Source organism: Monodelphis domestica, chromosome 1, assembly GCF_027887165.1.
Source record: "Monodelphis domestica isolate mMonDom1 chromosome 1, mMonDom1.pri, whole genome shotgun sequence".
NCBI lineage: Eukaryota > Metazoa > Chordata > Mammalia > Didelphimorphia > Didelphidae > Monodelphis > Monodelphis domestica.
In genome coordinates this window covers 20,822,451-20,838,001 of record NC_077227.1, presented here as the reverse complement: position 1 = coordinate 20,838,001, position 15,551 = coordinate 20,822,451, and the positions used below count along the sequence as shown (strand labels likewise).

The 15,551-nt window shown below is 63.7% G+C and overlaps 1 protein-coding gene across 1 annotated transcript in view; it reads left to right on the top strand.

Annotated features, from left to right (window-relative positions):
- Positions 1–15,551, top strand: part of CCDC6 (coiled-coil domain containing 6) — a 39,726-nt gene that overhangs the window by 9,285 nt on the left and 14,890 nt on the right. Inside the window, exon 2 of the mRNA XM_056795788.1 lies at positions 6,389–6,538. Within this exon, the coding sequence (XP_056651766.1) occupies positions 6,389–6,538 (150 nt within the window). The remainder of the gene's footprint in view (positions 1–6,388; positions 6,539–15,551) is intronic.

Genomic DNA, 15,551 nt, shown 5'->3' with positions numbered 1-15,551 from the left:
TCTGCCCCCTCTCTCTGGCCCTGGGCACACGGGGAGGCTCCCTCCCTATCTCTTGGGTGGATGTCCGTCTCCCCAAAGCGTCAGAGACAGCAGGAGAGCCGGGAGAAGAGGGCTCTCCCCCTTCTTCTGGTCATCCGCTTCCTTGATTTGTGTAGGGCTGCTTCAGACGTAGATTGGGAGTGGAGAGAGCCCAGTGGTCCGCGGCCCTTCCTGCCCCATCCACGGGGCAATGGGTTCCATCCTGAGCTCTGTGGAGGCTCCTCTTAGCCAGGACTGAGCTCGAGGGACGAGGGGCACCTCCGCTTCCTCTGTGCTCACTGCCCTCTGCCTGACGTCCAGCCTCACCGTCTACGTAGCCCGCTCTGTCCATCTCCAGTGGCCTCTTCCCAGGCCTCCTCCTCCTCCTCGGCCTCATTCTAGCCTTTGCTGCTGCTGAGACCCTCATCTTTCCGGGTTTTCGGGGCAGGCCTGTCTCCTGCTTCTCCCCCGCCCAGCCGCCTGCTCCTCCTCCAGGGAAGTCAAGGAGCTGGAGGACCCTGGCCCGAGCCCTCTCCTTGTCAGGATTCCACTGGGCAGTCCCATCGGCTCTCTCGGATTTAGTGATCTCCTTAGCCAGCCCTCCCCTGTGCGGCGCCCCGTCCTGTCTCTCATCAGCATTTTCAGAGTCTGACAATGCCTGCCTGTCTTTCCTTGAATGCTCCCCTGCTTTCCTGAGCCTGTCGCTGCCCCATTCCTCCTCCCCTCCTTCCGGGACTGTGGAATGGGTCTGTTGGCCCCACGGCTCTTCCCTCTCGTCCAGCTTCCCTTTGACTGTCCAAGTGATCTTCCTGCAATCTGGTCTGACCGAGCGCGTGCCCTCCTCAGGAGCTCCCATCACCCCAGAACGGGGCAGGAAATCCTTTTTTGGCATTCAGAGCCCTTCCAGGCCCCTCTCACCTCCTTCACCCCATCTTCTGGCCGGTTTACTCCCCCGCTTGCCCAGGGATCCCGTTGCATCCTCTCCGTCTCATGCCCTCCCGTACGCTCCATCCAGGGACGCTCCCGGCTCCCCAGCCTGCGTTCCTCTGGCTGTCCCCCTGCCTCCCAATGCCCCCCCAGGCCCAGCCTATACAAGGGGCGGGAGCTCTGGGATCATTTCTGGGGGATCCTGTCTGCGCCCTGCTGGTGCTCCCCGCTTCATAGCGTGAGCTCCTCGAGGAGCCCAGGTTCATGGTGTGGCTGGAGGGTGGGTCAGCATGGGGACCTCTCTTAAAGGACACCCCCATGATTAGAGTGGGGAGAGACTGCGGTAGCCCCCTCCCCCCCATCCTTTTCCCTTAAAGTGCCAAGCGAGGATTCTGAAAAGCAATGATTTTCTGAAAATGTGACCCTTCCCACACTTTCCCCTTCGGATAACGGTGCCCTGGGAGGGAGGCGCCTGGGGGGCCGTCCTGCTGAGACTGGCCCACGTGCGTGCCCCGAGACAAGTCACTTGGCTTCTTCTCCTCTGGACAGGCCCTGGGGCCATGGTTGTCAGAGGACTGTCCAGCCCCGGGTCTGCTGAGGATCTGCCACACTCCGTTCTTCCCTAGAGCAGCGTTCATGCCGGGGCTGTGGCCTGTTTTAAGTGGTGCTCTCACAGGAGGCCAGGCCGGTGGTGTGCCTGCTGGGATCCGCTCCCGTCCTCCCCCAGCCCAAGCCCTCCTTCAGCATCCACGCTGCTCCTGGACGGAACAGCTGAGAGAAATCGGCAGGTGTTTGCAGGAAGAAAATCCAGCCGGGTGTGTGTGGGAAAGTGGACCCTGCCAGTACCAGTACCAGCGTGGAGGCCCACGGGGGCTGCTTCCTGGGAATCGGACTGCACCTCCTCCTGGAAACGGACCCCCATCCGCCTGGCACGGAGCAGACGGTCCCTTCTCGGGGGAGCCGGCGATGCTTCCTGTGCTTGCCGACTGCGTCCTGCCCCTTCTGCTGAGCTCTCCGGGATGGCGTGACATTGACGAGCTGCTTGATACGAACAGCCTGATATTAACCAAGGTTTGGCGAACCAGCGAGCCGGAGGGCTCTCGAGCGGGAGGCTCCTCGCTGCAGGCGGGGGCCGGCCCGCGGGATGGGAGACGGGGCTGCTGGAGGCCCGAGTCGCAGGATCGCGGGCCGGGCGGGCATTCCGCTCTTAGTGCGCGCTGCCTGACGAGTCCAAGCCCGCCGTTACTGGGGATAAGCGAGGCCCAGAGAGCTCGGAACCTGCCGCGTGTCGGGGCCAGACGCGGTGTCTATTTTGGGTTGGTCAGGGAACCCCTCCAGGCCTCAGTTTCTTCCTCTGTACAATGGAAGAGTTCCTCATTCTGCCTCTACGGTCCCAGGATCCCCATCCACGGCCATCGCGTCTTGACCCGGTCGTGCCGAAGAGTGGGGCGGCCGTCCCACCGGGAGGACTCTGTGCCCATCCCAGCGGTCTGCCGGAACATCGCAAGAGCCTCGCCGGGGCAGACGGCTTCCAGGAAGACTGGCCGGAGCCTGCCCTGCCCCGCTGGCCGTGGACGCCAGCTGGGCCCGTGCCTGGCGTCTCGCTGCTTCTTCATGACTTTAGGGACCGGCCCGCTCTGGGCCCAGTCCTGGGACGACGGATTCTCGGCTTTGTGAAGTTGGCCGCTGGACCGCCACCGTTCTCCTGGTCACGTTTCACCCCGTTACTTAAGGAAGTGACAAACGAGCCCCCCCAGGCCTACCTTCAGTCCAAAGCCGCAGCTCTGCTCTTGGGCGGCTGCCTCAGACAGAGGGAGGCCAGAAGGCCGAACGTCCCTGAAGGCTAGAGAGCCTGGCCGAGGGGTCAGAGGGTGTCCAGGCTCCCCCTCCAGGCTGACTTTCCCCAAACAAACTGGGGTCCCGCCTCCGTCGCTGCCCCCAGAGCGGGAACGAGCGGGAGGCCGCGGAAGGCAGGGTCGGCGGCTGCCCGAATCCTGTGTGACCCGAAGCTCCTCCTGGGGACCGGCCGTGCTTCGGCCCGGAAGCCTCGGACCGGCAGTTAGCGGAAGCCCGACGTGAGATCCGGCCGCAGCCCTGGGCACGAGCTCCCTTCGGACCCCGAGCCCAGGGGAGACAAAGCGGGGCTGCTGCCCTTGGAGGGGAGCCCCGGCCCGGCCCGGCCCTCCGGACGCCTCCAGGCTGAGGGAGGCTTCCGGCAGCTCCGCTTGCCCTGCTCAGCCGCCCGTCATCTCTCTCCGCCCAAGAGCCTCCCGGAGCTGCTCTCGGCCGGCCGGCGCTGCCCCGCACACACTTCTTCCTAAGACGGCCTCGGGCCGGCGGAGCTCCTCATTCGGGGGAGGACAGGCCGCCCCGGGCCCTTGGAGCTTCTCCAGCACACGCGAGCACGGCCGAGGGATGGCGGGCGGCTGCCAGGAGAGGAAGCGCCGCCTGCTCTCGTTGCCGCTTCCTCTGGCGGCCTCCGGGAAGGCCCCGTCCTCTGGGCGCCACCCGGCCTGGCCTCCGGGCTCCCTCGGGAGGCCCCCGCGGGCGGCTCTGGCCCCGTCTGTCCTCGGACGTCCCGCCTGGCCTTGTGCCGGGGGGAGCCCGGGGTGCGGCTGCCCGCCTGGTTCTGTTGGGCCCCCCGAGGCTGGGCTGGGCACTCAACGTCGGCCCCGGAGGCTGGTGGGGGCGCCGTCGGGCCTGTTCTAGGCCGCTCGGCGGGCGGTCCTTCCCCCCGGCCCTGCCCACGAGGACCTCGCCGGGGCCCCTGGCCGTCGGGCAGGGCAGGGTGGGGGGGCCTCCTCGGGGCCCAGCGCAGGCCTGGGCACTTGGGGGGCTCCGGAGGACCCCTGGGGATGGGGGAACCCCCGAGACCTCAGCCCTTGGGTGGGAGCCCCGAGCCTGTCCTCGCCCGTCCTGGTGTCTGCCGCAGCCCCTCCAATTGTCTTCCCTCTTTGCCCTTTTCTTTGGAGGGGCGTCTGTTCCCGTGTTCCAACGAGGAGGGCCGAGCCCCTTCCGGCCGGCCCCCCTCGCCCTGGCCTCCGTTTCCTGCGGGCCTCCCCTGCCTCCCTCCCTGCCGTCCACCACCGAGGCTGGTTCAGGTATTCATTTTGCTCCTCCGTCCTCCCGGGCACGTGGGGAGCTTCGGCAGAGCCGGCTGAAGGGGGAGATGGCCACGGGGCTGCCCGGCTCCCCTGGTCCCAGAGTCCAGTTTCCCAGCCTCTGGCCACCCCGTGGGCTGCTGACTAGCCGTGGACCCGGAGGGGGGGCCTCGGGCTCTACACATCATGTTGCTGACTGCTAGATGGAGGCAGGACACGGGCGGAGGAAGGGGGCGCTCATGGGAGGCCGGAGAAGTTGGGCTTCGGGGAGCTGCTCGGGGCGCTGGAGGAGGGTCCCCGCCACCCGTGGCCTCATCAGCATCCGTCCGTCTGTCTCTTCCGCTCCCTTCCCTCAGCTTCTGCCTTAGAATGGCCTCTTGGCTCCAAGGCAGAAGTGACTTGCCCAGGGTCACACCTCTAGGAAGTAGGAGACTAGATTTGAACCCAGAACCTCTCCCTCCCTCCCAGGCACCCTCTGCCTGTCCCTGCCGCATCTACACTCAGAGCTGTGAAGGCGAGTTGTGCGTGTGAGGGGGAGCCCCAAGAGCCCTGCAGGAAGCTGGCGCCCTTCTTCAGCCTCTCCTAGGGATGCCCGGGGCACACCTCTGCCTCTCAGCACGGAGGCCGAGCAGCCTCCCTGCCTCCTCCCAGAAACGCCTGGCCGCCCCCAGCTCGGGTTCAGGGCCTCAGCTAGGGGCAAGCCTGGCGCCCGTGGGGGGAGGCCAGAAGGCCGGATCCTCAGCCAGCTCCGAGTCTTTTCTTTTTCAACAGAATCAAACACACTTCCACAAACCGGAGAGGAGGCAGGGAGGAGGCGGGGAGGAGGCGGGGAGGAGGCCCGGGTGCTGGGCCTGGCCTGGCTCCCGATGAAGAAAAGCTAAGACCTGCTGAGAGTTCACGGTCTGAGGGTCAGCGAGGGATGCCTGGAGGAGTCCCCCAAAGGGACGGCCTCCCCATTGGGCCTCCAGAGCCGCCACCCTCCACGTGCTGCTTTGGCTTTGAGGGAGGCACCACCTATACCTGGGCCCGGGAGGGGGGGTGGGACGGAGGCCGGACGGGCCCTTGTCGGCCCTGGCCCATTCCTGAACCCCGGCTCTGGGCCAGACTCTCGGGGTGCCGGGCCTCCGCCAGGCTGAGTCTCAAGGCGAGGGAGCGGCTGCATGCCAGGCCCCGAATGGTGGAAGTCAGGCCGGAGCCTCTGAGAGGAGCCTCCGGCCCCCGCCCGTGCTCGCCTCCGAGCACCCCGGAAAGGCCGCTTCTGGGGAGGAGGCGGCGGGAGGAGGCGAGCGAGAGCCCGGGCAGTGCGGAGTGATGGGGGGCCCCACTTTGGTGTGAGCCCCCGCAGCACCTCCCAGGCTTAAAGCTTCCCCTTTTGTGGGCTCGTACTTGGCTAGAAGTGATTTCCTTTAAAGCCCAATTAATTTAATGCACATTATGAGGAGGGGTCTGTGTGCATAGCACAAGCGGGGGCCAGCCGGGGAGTCTGGGGGGCTGCCCGCCCGCCCGGGGTTCTGGAGGCCGTGGGGGGGGGGGGCTCCCCTCCTCACGGGGAGGGCTTGGAGCCGTTCAGCGGTTGTTTATTAAACCTGTCGTGGCCCGGCCACCCGCCCTGGTCCCCCATCCCCCAGGGTGCTGGGTGCGAGGCGGGCAGAGGCCAGTGAGCCGGCCCAGGCTCTGGGGAGCTCTCTTGGCAGAACGAGTGCCCGGCCTCGGCCTGGATTCAGACCTGCCACAGAGACCTCAATGGAGTCACAGGACCTCCCCCGCCTCAGATTCCCATAAAGTGAGGGGTCCGTCCAGCCATCAGGCCTGCCACGGGGTACCGGGGGAACCAAAAGGGGTGCCACCCCCGTCTAAGACAGGCTGAGGCCAGCCCTGCAGCCTCTACTCTCCTCTGCCTCTTGGCACAGAGCTTCCCTGGCCCTTGTGACAGTCGAGGATGGATCCCCAATGCAGGGGCCCCTCCGGGGCGGATCCCCAATGCAGGGCCCCCTCTGGGCACGCACGAGGCCTTCCGAGGAGGTGGCCGGGAGCCGAGCTCCCCCCGAGGCCTCGTCCGTGTCACTGATGGGGGAAGCTGGGCTCTCGCCGCTCCCTGACGTCCGGCTGCTTCTGGGCCTTCTTGTGTTTCCTCCAGGGCCCCGCGTGGAGCCCGGGCGGTCGGGCCGAGCACTTTCTCCTCTTAGCTGCCTCTTTCGCGGCGAGCCCAGCAGCGGTCGGCGGTGGGGAGGCGTTTCCTCTCTGCCACCAGAGGCAGCAGCCGGAGCGGGGGGCTGGGGGGCCCGGCGGCACCCCTCGGCGCAGTGCCGCGTCCTGACCGTGCCTGCGTTCTTGTGTTCCAGCAAGCGCGGGCCGAGCAGGAGGAGGAGTTCATCAGCAACACGCTCTTCAAGAAGATCCAGGCCCTGCAGAAGGAGAAGGAGACGCTGGCCGTGAACTACGAGAAGGAAGAGGAGTTCCTCACCAACGAGCTCTCCCGCAAGCTCATGCAGGTAAGCCGGGCCGTGCCGGGAGGGGGCAGACGCGGGCACCGCCCGGCCTGCCCCGGGGCCCTCTGGGGCCCGGCGTGCCTCTTTGCTTCTACAAACGCTTTCCTTGACACTTGGTGTCGGGGAGCCCACAGGAGGGCCCAGGGGCTGGAGGCAGGAGGCAGGGCCTGGCCGGGGGACCCGCTTGGCCCAGCCCTGCTGCTCTTCTGGCCTGGAGCCCATCCACAGCATTGACCCTGAGGCGGAAGGTGAGCGTTTAAACACACAGTTCTGTGCTGGGGTGCGAGGCATGGCCCAGCCTCCCACTTCTGGCTCTCCGGAGCGGGGTGCGGGGGCGGCACGCTCGCCGCCAGACTTCACGGCAGCCGAAAACCAGAGACGACTGAACGCCGGCCGGCCGGAGAATGGGCGCATACATGGGGGGCGGGAAGCTCTTCCGCAGTCACGCAGCCCTCCTCCCCTTCCAGCTGGTAGGCCTGGGCCATTAAGGGACTTGCCCGGGTCACCCCGCTGGGAAGCATCCGCATTTGAACCCAGGAGCCTGTCTCAAGGCCTGGCTCTCGGGACCCCTTCCCGCAGCCTTCTAAAGGGATGCCTGCTCTTGGAGAGGGCTGAATGCCGGAAGACTCATTCGGAAACGACGGAGAACGAAGCAGCCTCGAGAGGCTTCTGGATACCCAGGGAGCCCCGAGAACAGATTCTGACTCCGTGAGCTTTCCTCTTGATGACTCCATCCAGCCCCGTGCTAGTGCCAGGGAGGCCGAGCCCGCAACCAAGCCCCCATGTGGGCAAAGAGGAACCCTGGCACCCCCTGTCTCCAGAGAGGAACCCTGGCACCCCCTGCCTCCAGAGAGGAACCCTGGCACCCCCTGCCTCCGGAGAGGAACCCAGGCACCCCCTGCCTCCAGAGAGGAACCCTGGCACCCCCTGCCTCCGGAGAGGAACCCAGGCACCCCCTGCCTCCAGAGAGGAACCCAGGCACCCCCTGCCTCCGGAGAGGAACCCAGGCACCCCCTGCCTCCGGAGAGGAACCCAGGCACCCCCTGCCTCCAGAGAGGAACCCTGGCACCCCCTGCCTCCGGAGAGGGCATGCAGCGGGAATCACTAGGATTGCTGAGCTATGGACTAGGGCAGAAGGACTGGGAGTCGATGGATTCAGCCTTTTCCAGGCCAGCTGTTCAGGAGAGGAGAAGAGAGCCGGCTTGGAGCACAGAGCAGCCCCAGAGGCCCCCCTGGAGCAGGAGGAAGCATGATGCCGGGATAACTGAGCTGGGGAGTGGGCGAGGAGACTGACTCCTGATTGGGAATGTCAGTGGGAGAAACTAGCAATCATTGACTCAGACAAGACCTTTCCTTCATGAACTCGGATCTTCCAGCTTAGAATCAGTACTGCGTATGGGTTCCAAGGCAAAGGAGTGGGGAGGGCTGGGCAGTGATGGTAAACCTGTGGCACGGGGGCCAAAGACGGCATGCAGTGCTCTTTGTCTGCACATGCTTTTCCCTCCCACCCCCAGGCAGAGGGACTTGGGTGGAGCCACTCCCCTCCCCTGCCCCTCTGTTCAGAAGCCAATGGGAGCAGTTCTCTCTCCCTGGGGAGTGGTGGGTATAGGGGGCAGGGCACGGCACAAGGTCTCTAAAGGTTCACCATCACTGGGCCAGGCAATCAGAGATAAGCGATTTGCCTGGAATCACACGGTTAGGACATGCTTTTTCTTTTTTTCCCTGCATTATGGTGTTCATTTTTTTAAGCCTTCACCTATTGGCTTGAAGGCAGAAGAGCCATGATGGCCAGGCAATGGGGGTAAAGTGACTTGTCCAGGGTCACCCAGCTAGGAAGTGTCTGAGGCCAGATTTGAATCCAGGACCTCCTGTCTCCAGACCTGGCTCCCTACTGAACCACTCAACTGCCCCCAAGGAGGCCTTATTGATTCCACTTCTTGTCTTCTCTCTCCATGACTCCCCCAACCCCACGATCTGGTATTTGCTCATGGGATACACATTAGCGTAAGGTAGGGATGCTTTTGGGTTAGTCCCCAGAACTGGACGTGGTCCCTCCTGGCCTGGCACAGGTTCTTTACAGACGCTTCTGGATGGCCCAAAGGTGCCGCATGAGGCACTGTCTAAATCAACAGAAGAAGAGCCTGGGGTCTTGGAAGTGGCTCTGCTGAGGCTGCCCCTCCAATCTCATCTTATAGATGAGAACCATCGCCAGGTCCCAGGATGTACCCCGAGGGGCAGAGCCAGGGTTCAAAGTCGGCCTTTGCCCCCTGGGCTGTCTGCACGATCAGACGTCTAAGCAGAGCCGTTGGCCCCGTGTTTCCCTGCCGAGAGGCATTTCTCGATGCTGACACTGAAGCTTGGTCCCCGAGTCCGCCCAAGCTTTCTCAGTCATTCGGCTCCTCGTCGTGTCTGGCACTCGCTGCTCCCAGAACCCTGTGGTGCCCAGCTGCCTTTCTGCACAGTCTGGGATGTGCTGGGGTGCACGGCATCCTTCTGTACCCCCAAAATCGCAGAGGACTTTGGACTGTTCACAGCCCTTTGTGCCGCTTCTGTCTATCGCTCTTTGAGGACTTCCGCTCTCTTCCGGCCTGTGAAGCTGCCCCAGCTCTGGGGCCCCCTTGGAAGGCGGCTGTTCCCGAGCTGAAGGACTCACTGCGACGCCCAACCCAGAGCTTCCAGAGAGGCATGACGGACGCTGTCTAAAGGTGTGGGGTGTCCGCAGCGGCCCTGGCTCACCTGCCTCCCTCCTCTTCCCTGGGAGGCAGAGCGGCGGCTCCCTGGCCTCCACTCCTCCCAGCCCAGCATGGAGCATAGGATGGGCTTCCGGCCTGGTCGGAGGCTGCTCATCAGCCTGAGCAGGCAGTTATCCACCTCGTCTGTGTGGCGCTCGCTGCCCACCTGGAGCTGACGGCCTCATGCTGGGGCGCCAAAAGGAGGCACGACAAGCTCTACTTGGAGTGTCAGAGAGGGAAGGCTCCGGGGCTCCCTGGAAGGAGAGGGGCCTTCTGGGAGGATGCAGGCCAGACTACAGCCCTGGAGGGAAGGCTCTGGGGATGCCTAAAAGGAGAGGGGCCTTCGGGGAGGGTGCAGGCCAGGCTACAGCCCTGGAGGGAAGGCTCAGGGGCTCCCAGGAAGGAGAGGGGCCTTCTAGGAGGGTGCAGGCCAGACTGAAGCCCTAGAGGGAAGGCTCTAGGGCCGCCTGGAAGGAGAGGGGCCTTCTGGGAGGGTGCAGGCCAGGCTACAGCCCTGAAGGGAAGGCTCTAGGGCCGCCTGGAAGGAGAGGGGCCTTCTGGGAGGGTGCAGGCCAGGCTACAGCCCTGGAGGGAAGGTTCTAGGGCCGCCTGGAAGGAGAGGGGCCTTTTGGGAGGGTGCAGGCCAGAGTGAAGCCCTGGAGGGAAGGTTCTAGGGCCGCCTGGAAGGAGAGGGGCCTTCTAGGAGGGTGCAGGCCAGACTGAAGCCCTAGAGGGAGGGCTCTAGGGCCACCTGGAAGGAGAGGGGCCTTCTGGGAGGGTGCAGGCCAGAGTGAAGCCCTAGAGGGAAGGTTCCGGGGATGCCTGGAAGGAGAGGGGCCTTCTGGGAGGGTACCAGCCAGACTGAAGCCCTGGAGGGAAGGTTCTAGGGCCGCCTGGAAGGAGAGGGGCCTTCTGGGAGGGTGTAGGCCAGAGTGAAGCCCTAGAGGGAAGGCTCTAGGGTCGCCTGGAAGGAGAGGGGCCTTCTGGGAGGGTGCAGGCCAGGCTACAGCCCTGGAGGGAAGGCTCAGGGGCTGCCTGGAAGGAGAGGGGCCTTCTGGGAGGGTGCAGGCCAGGCTACAGCCCTGGAGGGAAGGCTCTAGGGCCGCCTGGAAGGAGAGGGGTCTTCTAGGAGGGTGCAGGCCAGACTGAAGCCCTAGAGGGAGGGCTCTAGGGCCACCTGGAAGGAGAGGGGCCTTCTGGGAGGGTGCAGGCCAGACTGAAGCCCTAGAGGGAAGGCTCCGGGGATGCCTGGAAGGAGAGGGGCCTTCTGGGAGGGTGCAGGCCAGGCTACAGCCCTGGAGGGAAGGCTCTAGGGCCGTCTGGAAGGAGAGGGGCCTCCTGGGAGGGTACAGGCCAGACTGAAGCCCTGGAGGGAAGGCTCTAGGGCCGCCTGGAAGGAGAGGGGCCTTCTGGGAGGGTGCAGGCCAGGCTACAGCCCTGGAGGGAAGGTTCTAGGGCCGCCTGGAAGGAGAGGGGCCTTCTAGGAGGGTGCAGGCCAGACTGAAGCCCTAGAGGGAGGGCTCTAGGGCCACCTGGAAGGAGAGGGGCCTTCTGGGAGGGTGCAGGCCAGAGTGAAGCCCTAGAGGGAAGGTTCCGGGGATGCCTGGAAGGAGAGGGGCCTTCTGGGAGGGTACCAGCCAGACTGAAGCCCTGGAGGGAAGGTTCTAGGGCCGCCTGGAAGGAGAGGGGCCTTCTGGGAGGGTGTAGGCCAGAGTGAAGCCCTAGAGGGAAGGCTCTAGGGTCGCCTGGAAGGAGAGGGGCCTTCTGGGAGGGTGCAGGCCAGGCTACAGCCCTGGAGGGAAGGCTCTAGGGCCGCCTGGAAGGAGAGGGGTCTTCTAGGAGGGTGCAGGCCAGGCTACAGCCCTGGAGGGAAGGCTCAGGGGCTGCCTGGAAGGAGAGGGGCCTTCTGGGAGGGTGCAGGCCAGGCTACAGCCCTGGAGGGAAGGCTCTAGGGCCGCCTGGAAGGAGAGGGGTCTTCTAGGAGGGTGCAGGCCAGACTGAAGCCCTAGAGGGAGGGCTCTAGGGCCACCTGGAAGGAGAGGGGCCTTCTGGGAGGGTACCAGCCAGACTGAAGCCCTGGAGGGAAGGTTCTAGGGCCGCCTGGAAGGAGAGGGGCCTTCTGGGAGGGTGTAGGCCAGAGTGAAGCCCTAGAGGGAAGGCTCTAGGGTCGCCTGGAAGGAGAGGGGCCTTCTGGGAGGGTGCAGGCCAGGCTACAGCCCTGGAGGGAAGGCTCTAGGGCCGTCTGGAAGGAGAGGGGCCTCCTGGGAGGGTACAGGCCAGACTGAAGCCCTGGAGGGAAGGCTCTAGGGTCGCCTGGAAGGAGAGGGGCCTTCTGGGAGGGTGCAGGCGGGCCAAGGTTGCCCTCTGCCTCTGGAGGGGTCGGCCCCAAGGATGGCAGAGCTCTCTGGCTGGTGGGCCTTTCCTCCCCGTCCTCTTCCCATTCTCGTTGGCAGTCCCTGTGGTGGCTGCAGGCCATCTTCCTGCTCTTGGGCAGAGGAAGCCCGGCATGCGCTTGGCCTGAGAGCCCGGGGCCTAGTCGGTGTTCCTTCTGAGGACGGGCTGGGCCTGCTGGCTCCACACTGTCTCTGGGTGGTGCCTGGCCAGGCAGGAGTTTGTGTCATTGGGGCAGTCTGGGGAAACCCAGCAGCGCGCCCCGAGCCGCAGCCTGACTTGGGAGCACGCCCGAGGAGCGTCGGAGGAGCGTTGGAGGCCGCTCGCCTCGCTGCCTTCCAGCCTCTTCGACGTTCGGCCAGTCCGACGCTCGTCCCTGTCGAGGTCGCCGTGAGCAGCCCCTGCCCGAGAGGTGCCCGAGCACGTCCGCTCAGGTCCGGGCGGGTGACGCACGGACGGGCCTTCTGTTCCAAGCTGCCTCTTGAAACCAGACCGGAGACAGGAGCTTGCCGCGGCCCCTTGTTGCTGCTGCCGTCCCGTCTCTCCAGTCCAGGCCCTGGATGCAGCAGTCAGCCTTTGGGGGGGCAGCGAGGTGACTCGGGAAGGAAGGTCAGGCCTGGAGGCCGGAGGCCCTGGGTTTGAATGTGGCCTCCGGCTCCCGACAAGTCACCGAACCCCATTGGCTCGCCCCCCGTCTGCCTTCGAACCAGTGCCCGGCCCTGATTCTAGGATGGAAGGTGAGGAATCCTGCCGGAGGCCACCCAGCCGCTTTCTCTGCTCATCCCCTTCTGCAACAGGACGGGTTTGAGTTGGGCGATTGCTGCCATCCCTGCGCTCTGGGAAGCTAAGCGCCAGCCACCCCCCCGCAGGACGAGGACACGGGCTTCCTCGTGAGGTCAGACGGGGCCCCACGTGGCTTACGCCCACCCCCGCGGCAGCGCCCGGACAGAGCGGCTGTGCGGGGCCCCGCGGGGCCCAGGCCGGCCCTCGGCAGCCGCTCTGTGCCAGGCGGGGGGCGACGAAGGCCGTCCTCGCCCTCGGGGAGAAATGCAGCTGCGGAGAAGGTGGAAGCAGCCAGATTTAGACTCAATTTACCGACGAGGAAGCTGGAACCCCAAATGCCGCTGTGCTGGCCAAGCTCGTGGCCGCCCCAGAGCGCACCGGGGGAGGCAGACGGGCCTCCCAGCTGCCATGGCTCCTCCACAGAGAATGCGTCGTGAGGCTCGCTTGTGCGTGTGCAGAGCCGCTTTCTTAAACGGGTTTCACCAGAGAACGGTGTTTCGAGAGCGGAGAGGGGCTTCGCGTCACCAAGTGGGGGCTGAAACCCTCCCCTGGACGCTGCCGTAGCCTCAGGCACGTTTGTGCTGGATCATCGGGGGCCGCCCATGCCAGGCCTCGGCCTCGAGGGAACACGATGCTGATGGCCGCGTCTACTGAGCCAAGGCCGCGGCGAGAATACGGCTCGCCCCAGAGGCTGACCCTATCAAGTGACCGTCCCGAGCAAGCCCGAGAGGCGAGCCAGCAGTCCTGAGCGCCACGGCGGCCAGAGGCCCCGGCTCAGGCCTTGATCTCCTCCACAGAGTCTCACCCAGCTCCCTCGGCACGGGGGTAAACACGGTCTTAAGAAAGAGAACTGGAGGGCGCAGCTGGTGGTCAACTCCGGCCTCCGACGCCTCCCAGCTGCGCGGCCCCCGCGGCGTGGCCCGGCCCTCACCGCTCTTCTGCCTTTTGATTCCAAGACGGGAGGTGAGGGGGAGAAAGGAAGAGAACCCGGGCTGGAGGCAGCTCGGAGCAGTCGCACCAAGGCCACCGAGGATGAGGAGAACGACCGACGGAAGAAGAGTAGAAGCGAACTGCCAAGTCACGGCCGCGGCCGGAGCGAGCGGCACGACTGCCCGGATGTCCCTGTCCCAGAGGGGCAACAGAGGCAGGAGAAGCGGCTGGTTGGCCCGAGGCTCTGGGGAGGGCCTGGGGGTGGCCGTGGGCCCCCACTCGATACCTCATCACTGCCGAAGAGAGGCGCCAGAGGGACCGCCGTCCCCGCTGGCCTCTGGGCCTCTTCTCTGACTCGTGCCGTCTGCAGGATCAAGCCTTCCCTGTGCAAATCAAGGACGTCCTCGAGGAGGCCGTAAGAAGGGAAAGCAGAGGCTACACACCCGAGTCAAGAGCAGAGGCCGTGCGCATCATCGCACAATGACTCGGAGCTTTGGAGCACGGAAGCGTCCCCATCACGGAAAAGAAAAGGGCTCTTGATTTGGTGAACAGGCACCCCTGCGGGCTCTTGACGAGCCCTTCCCGACCCCCCAACTCCCTTGTGTAGGTCTGTGTTCACTGACTCCATGCTCTGGTGGACACGGCCTTGCTAGCGCCCGTCTTTGCGCCTAAACTCCTTGCGAGGGGGCTTTCTTCATTCTTTGTCCTCGTGCCCTCCATGTATGCAGCAGAGCCTGGCACACGTGGGCTCTCGGGGGGAGGCCCTCCACAGCGTCCGGTCTGGGAGACGTCTGTGAGCATCGCCGTTCGGCCTGGCCCCGTTGGCCGTCGTGCGGCCGGCCTGTGGCCACGGTGACTCGGGACACTCGTCCTCCATCCGTGAGCCGGGGTTGTTCTGTCGCGTCGATGATAGAGCTCGGCTTGTCTGCCATCGGTATCCACAAAAGTCATCATGACAAAACAAGGTGCTGGCACGCGGGCGTATTTCCCAAGAAGATGGAAGGATTTGGAGAAGAATCTTGGGGTTCTCTTCACCTGCCTCCTTTGGAAGAAAGTGTTGGAAAACTCGTGGACTTTATTTGCGATTAATCTGCGCTTCCTCCTCCATCTTCATCTCCGGCTTTTTTTTGCCCCATTGGTTTTCATCTTTTGCCTGCTGCTATTTTCACGAGTGATTTGTTTTTCAGTTCCAAGACGGCACGATACGTTTTGTCTCCTGTTTTCTCTCTAGAAAACAAAACCGAACTCATTACCCTGCTCCGAACTGTGATGTCTCCTGAGTCACAGCGGCAGACGCTGGGAGCGGAGCTGCTTGTTTCCTTGTGTCTGTGGGCGAAGGTGAATCCTGCCTTCCTTGGCACTCGGGCCTGGCTCTCGAGGACCGTGCCCGATTTTCTTTGCTGTGTGTTCGAGAGGCTCACAGATCCCCTCACTTTGAACCCGACAGGCCCACTTTTCTCTCTCTTTCTCAGGCTCGTTTCTGAGGCAAACGTTCTTTTTGAAGTTTGCGTGTCATTTAAACTTCCTACGATGACCCCATCTGTGTTGTCGGATTAAAAGAAAAACAACTCCAAATAGATGTTGGCCGGGTAAAAGGCAAATACCCTGGAAGCAAATCCAGACTGATTTTATTGGGATCTTGCAGGGTGGAAACTCGCCTCCACCATGCAGGCCCACAGCCAGTGGGTGATTTCTCATCGGAGGAGCTTTGCTGGCTCGTCCGCGATCCTCTAGCCAATTCGTCTCAGCAGAGACTTAGGCTCGAGTCTTCTGACCGCCGTGGAGGCTGGTTCATTGACCCTCGCCCGCTGCCTCCTGGAGATTCTCATTCCTTCAAGGAAGTGCACATAAAAATGAAGAATGGGCCCCTGCCTGCTGGAAATTCTTTGTGATGTGTTTGTTTTAATGCAAGGAATCCTGTTTTTCCCATTTGGGAGGTGCATTTAGAACTTGCACTAAATGAAGCTGATATTGTTCTTAGGAAATGATTTCTTGAGAGTCAAGGCAGTGAGGTCTGTGAATCCTTTCTCAAAATAACATTTTTATTTGCACTAAATCAAATATATGAGATTACACGGGAGGACAATTATATTAAAGTAAAATGGTTATTATTAAATTATTTTTAAACCCTCATTTCTGTCTTTGAATCAAGGCTAAGTATTGTTTCCAAGGCAGAAGAG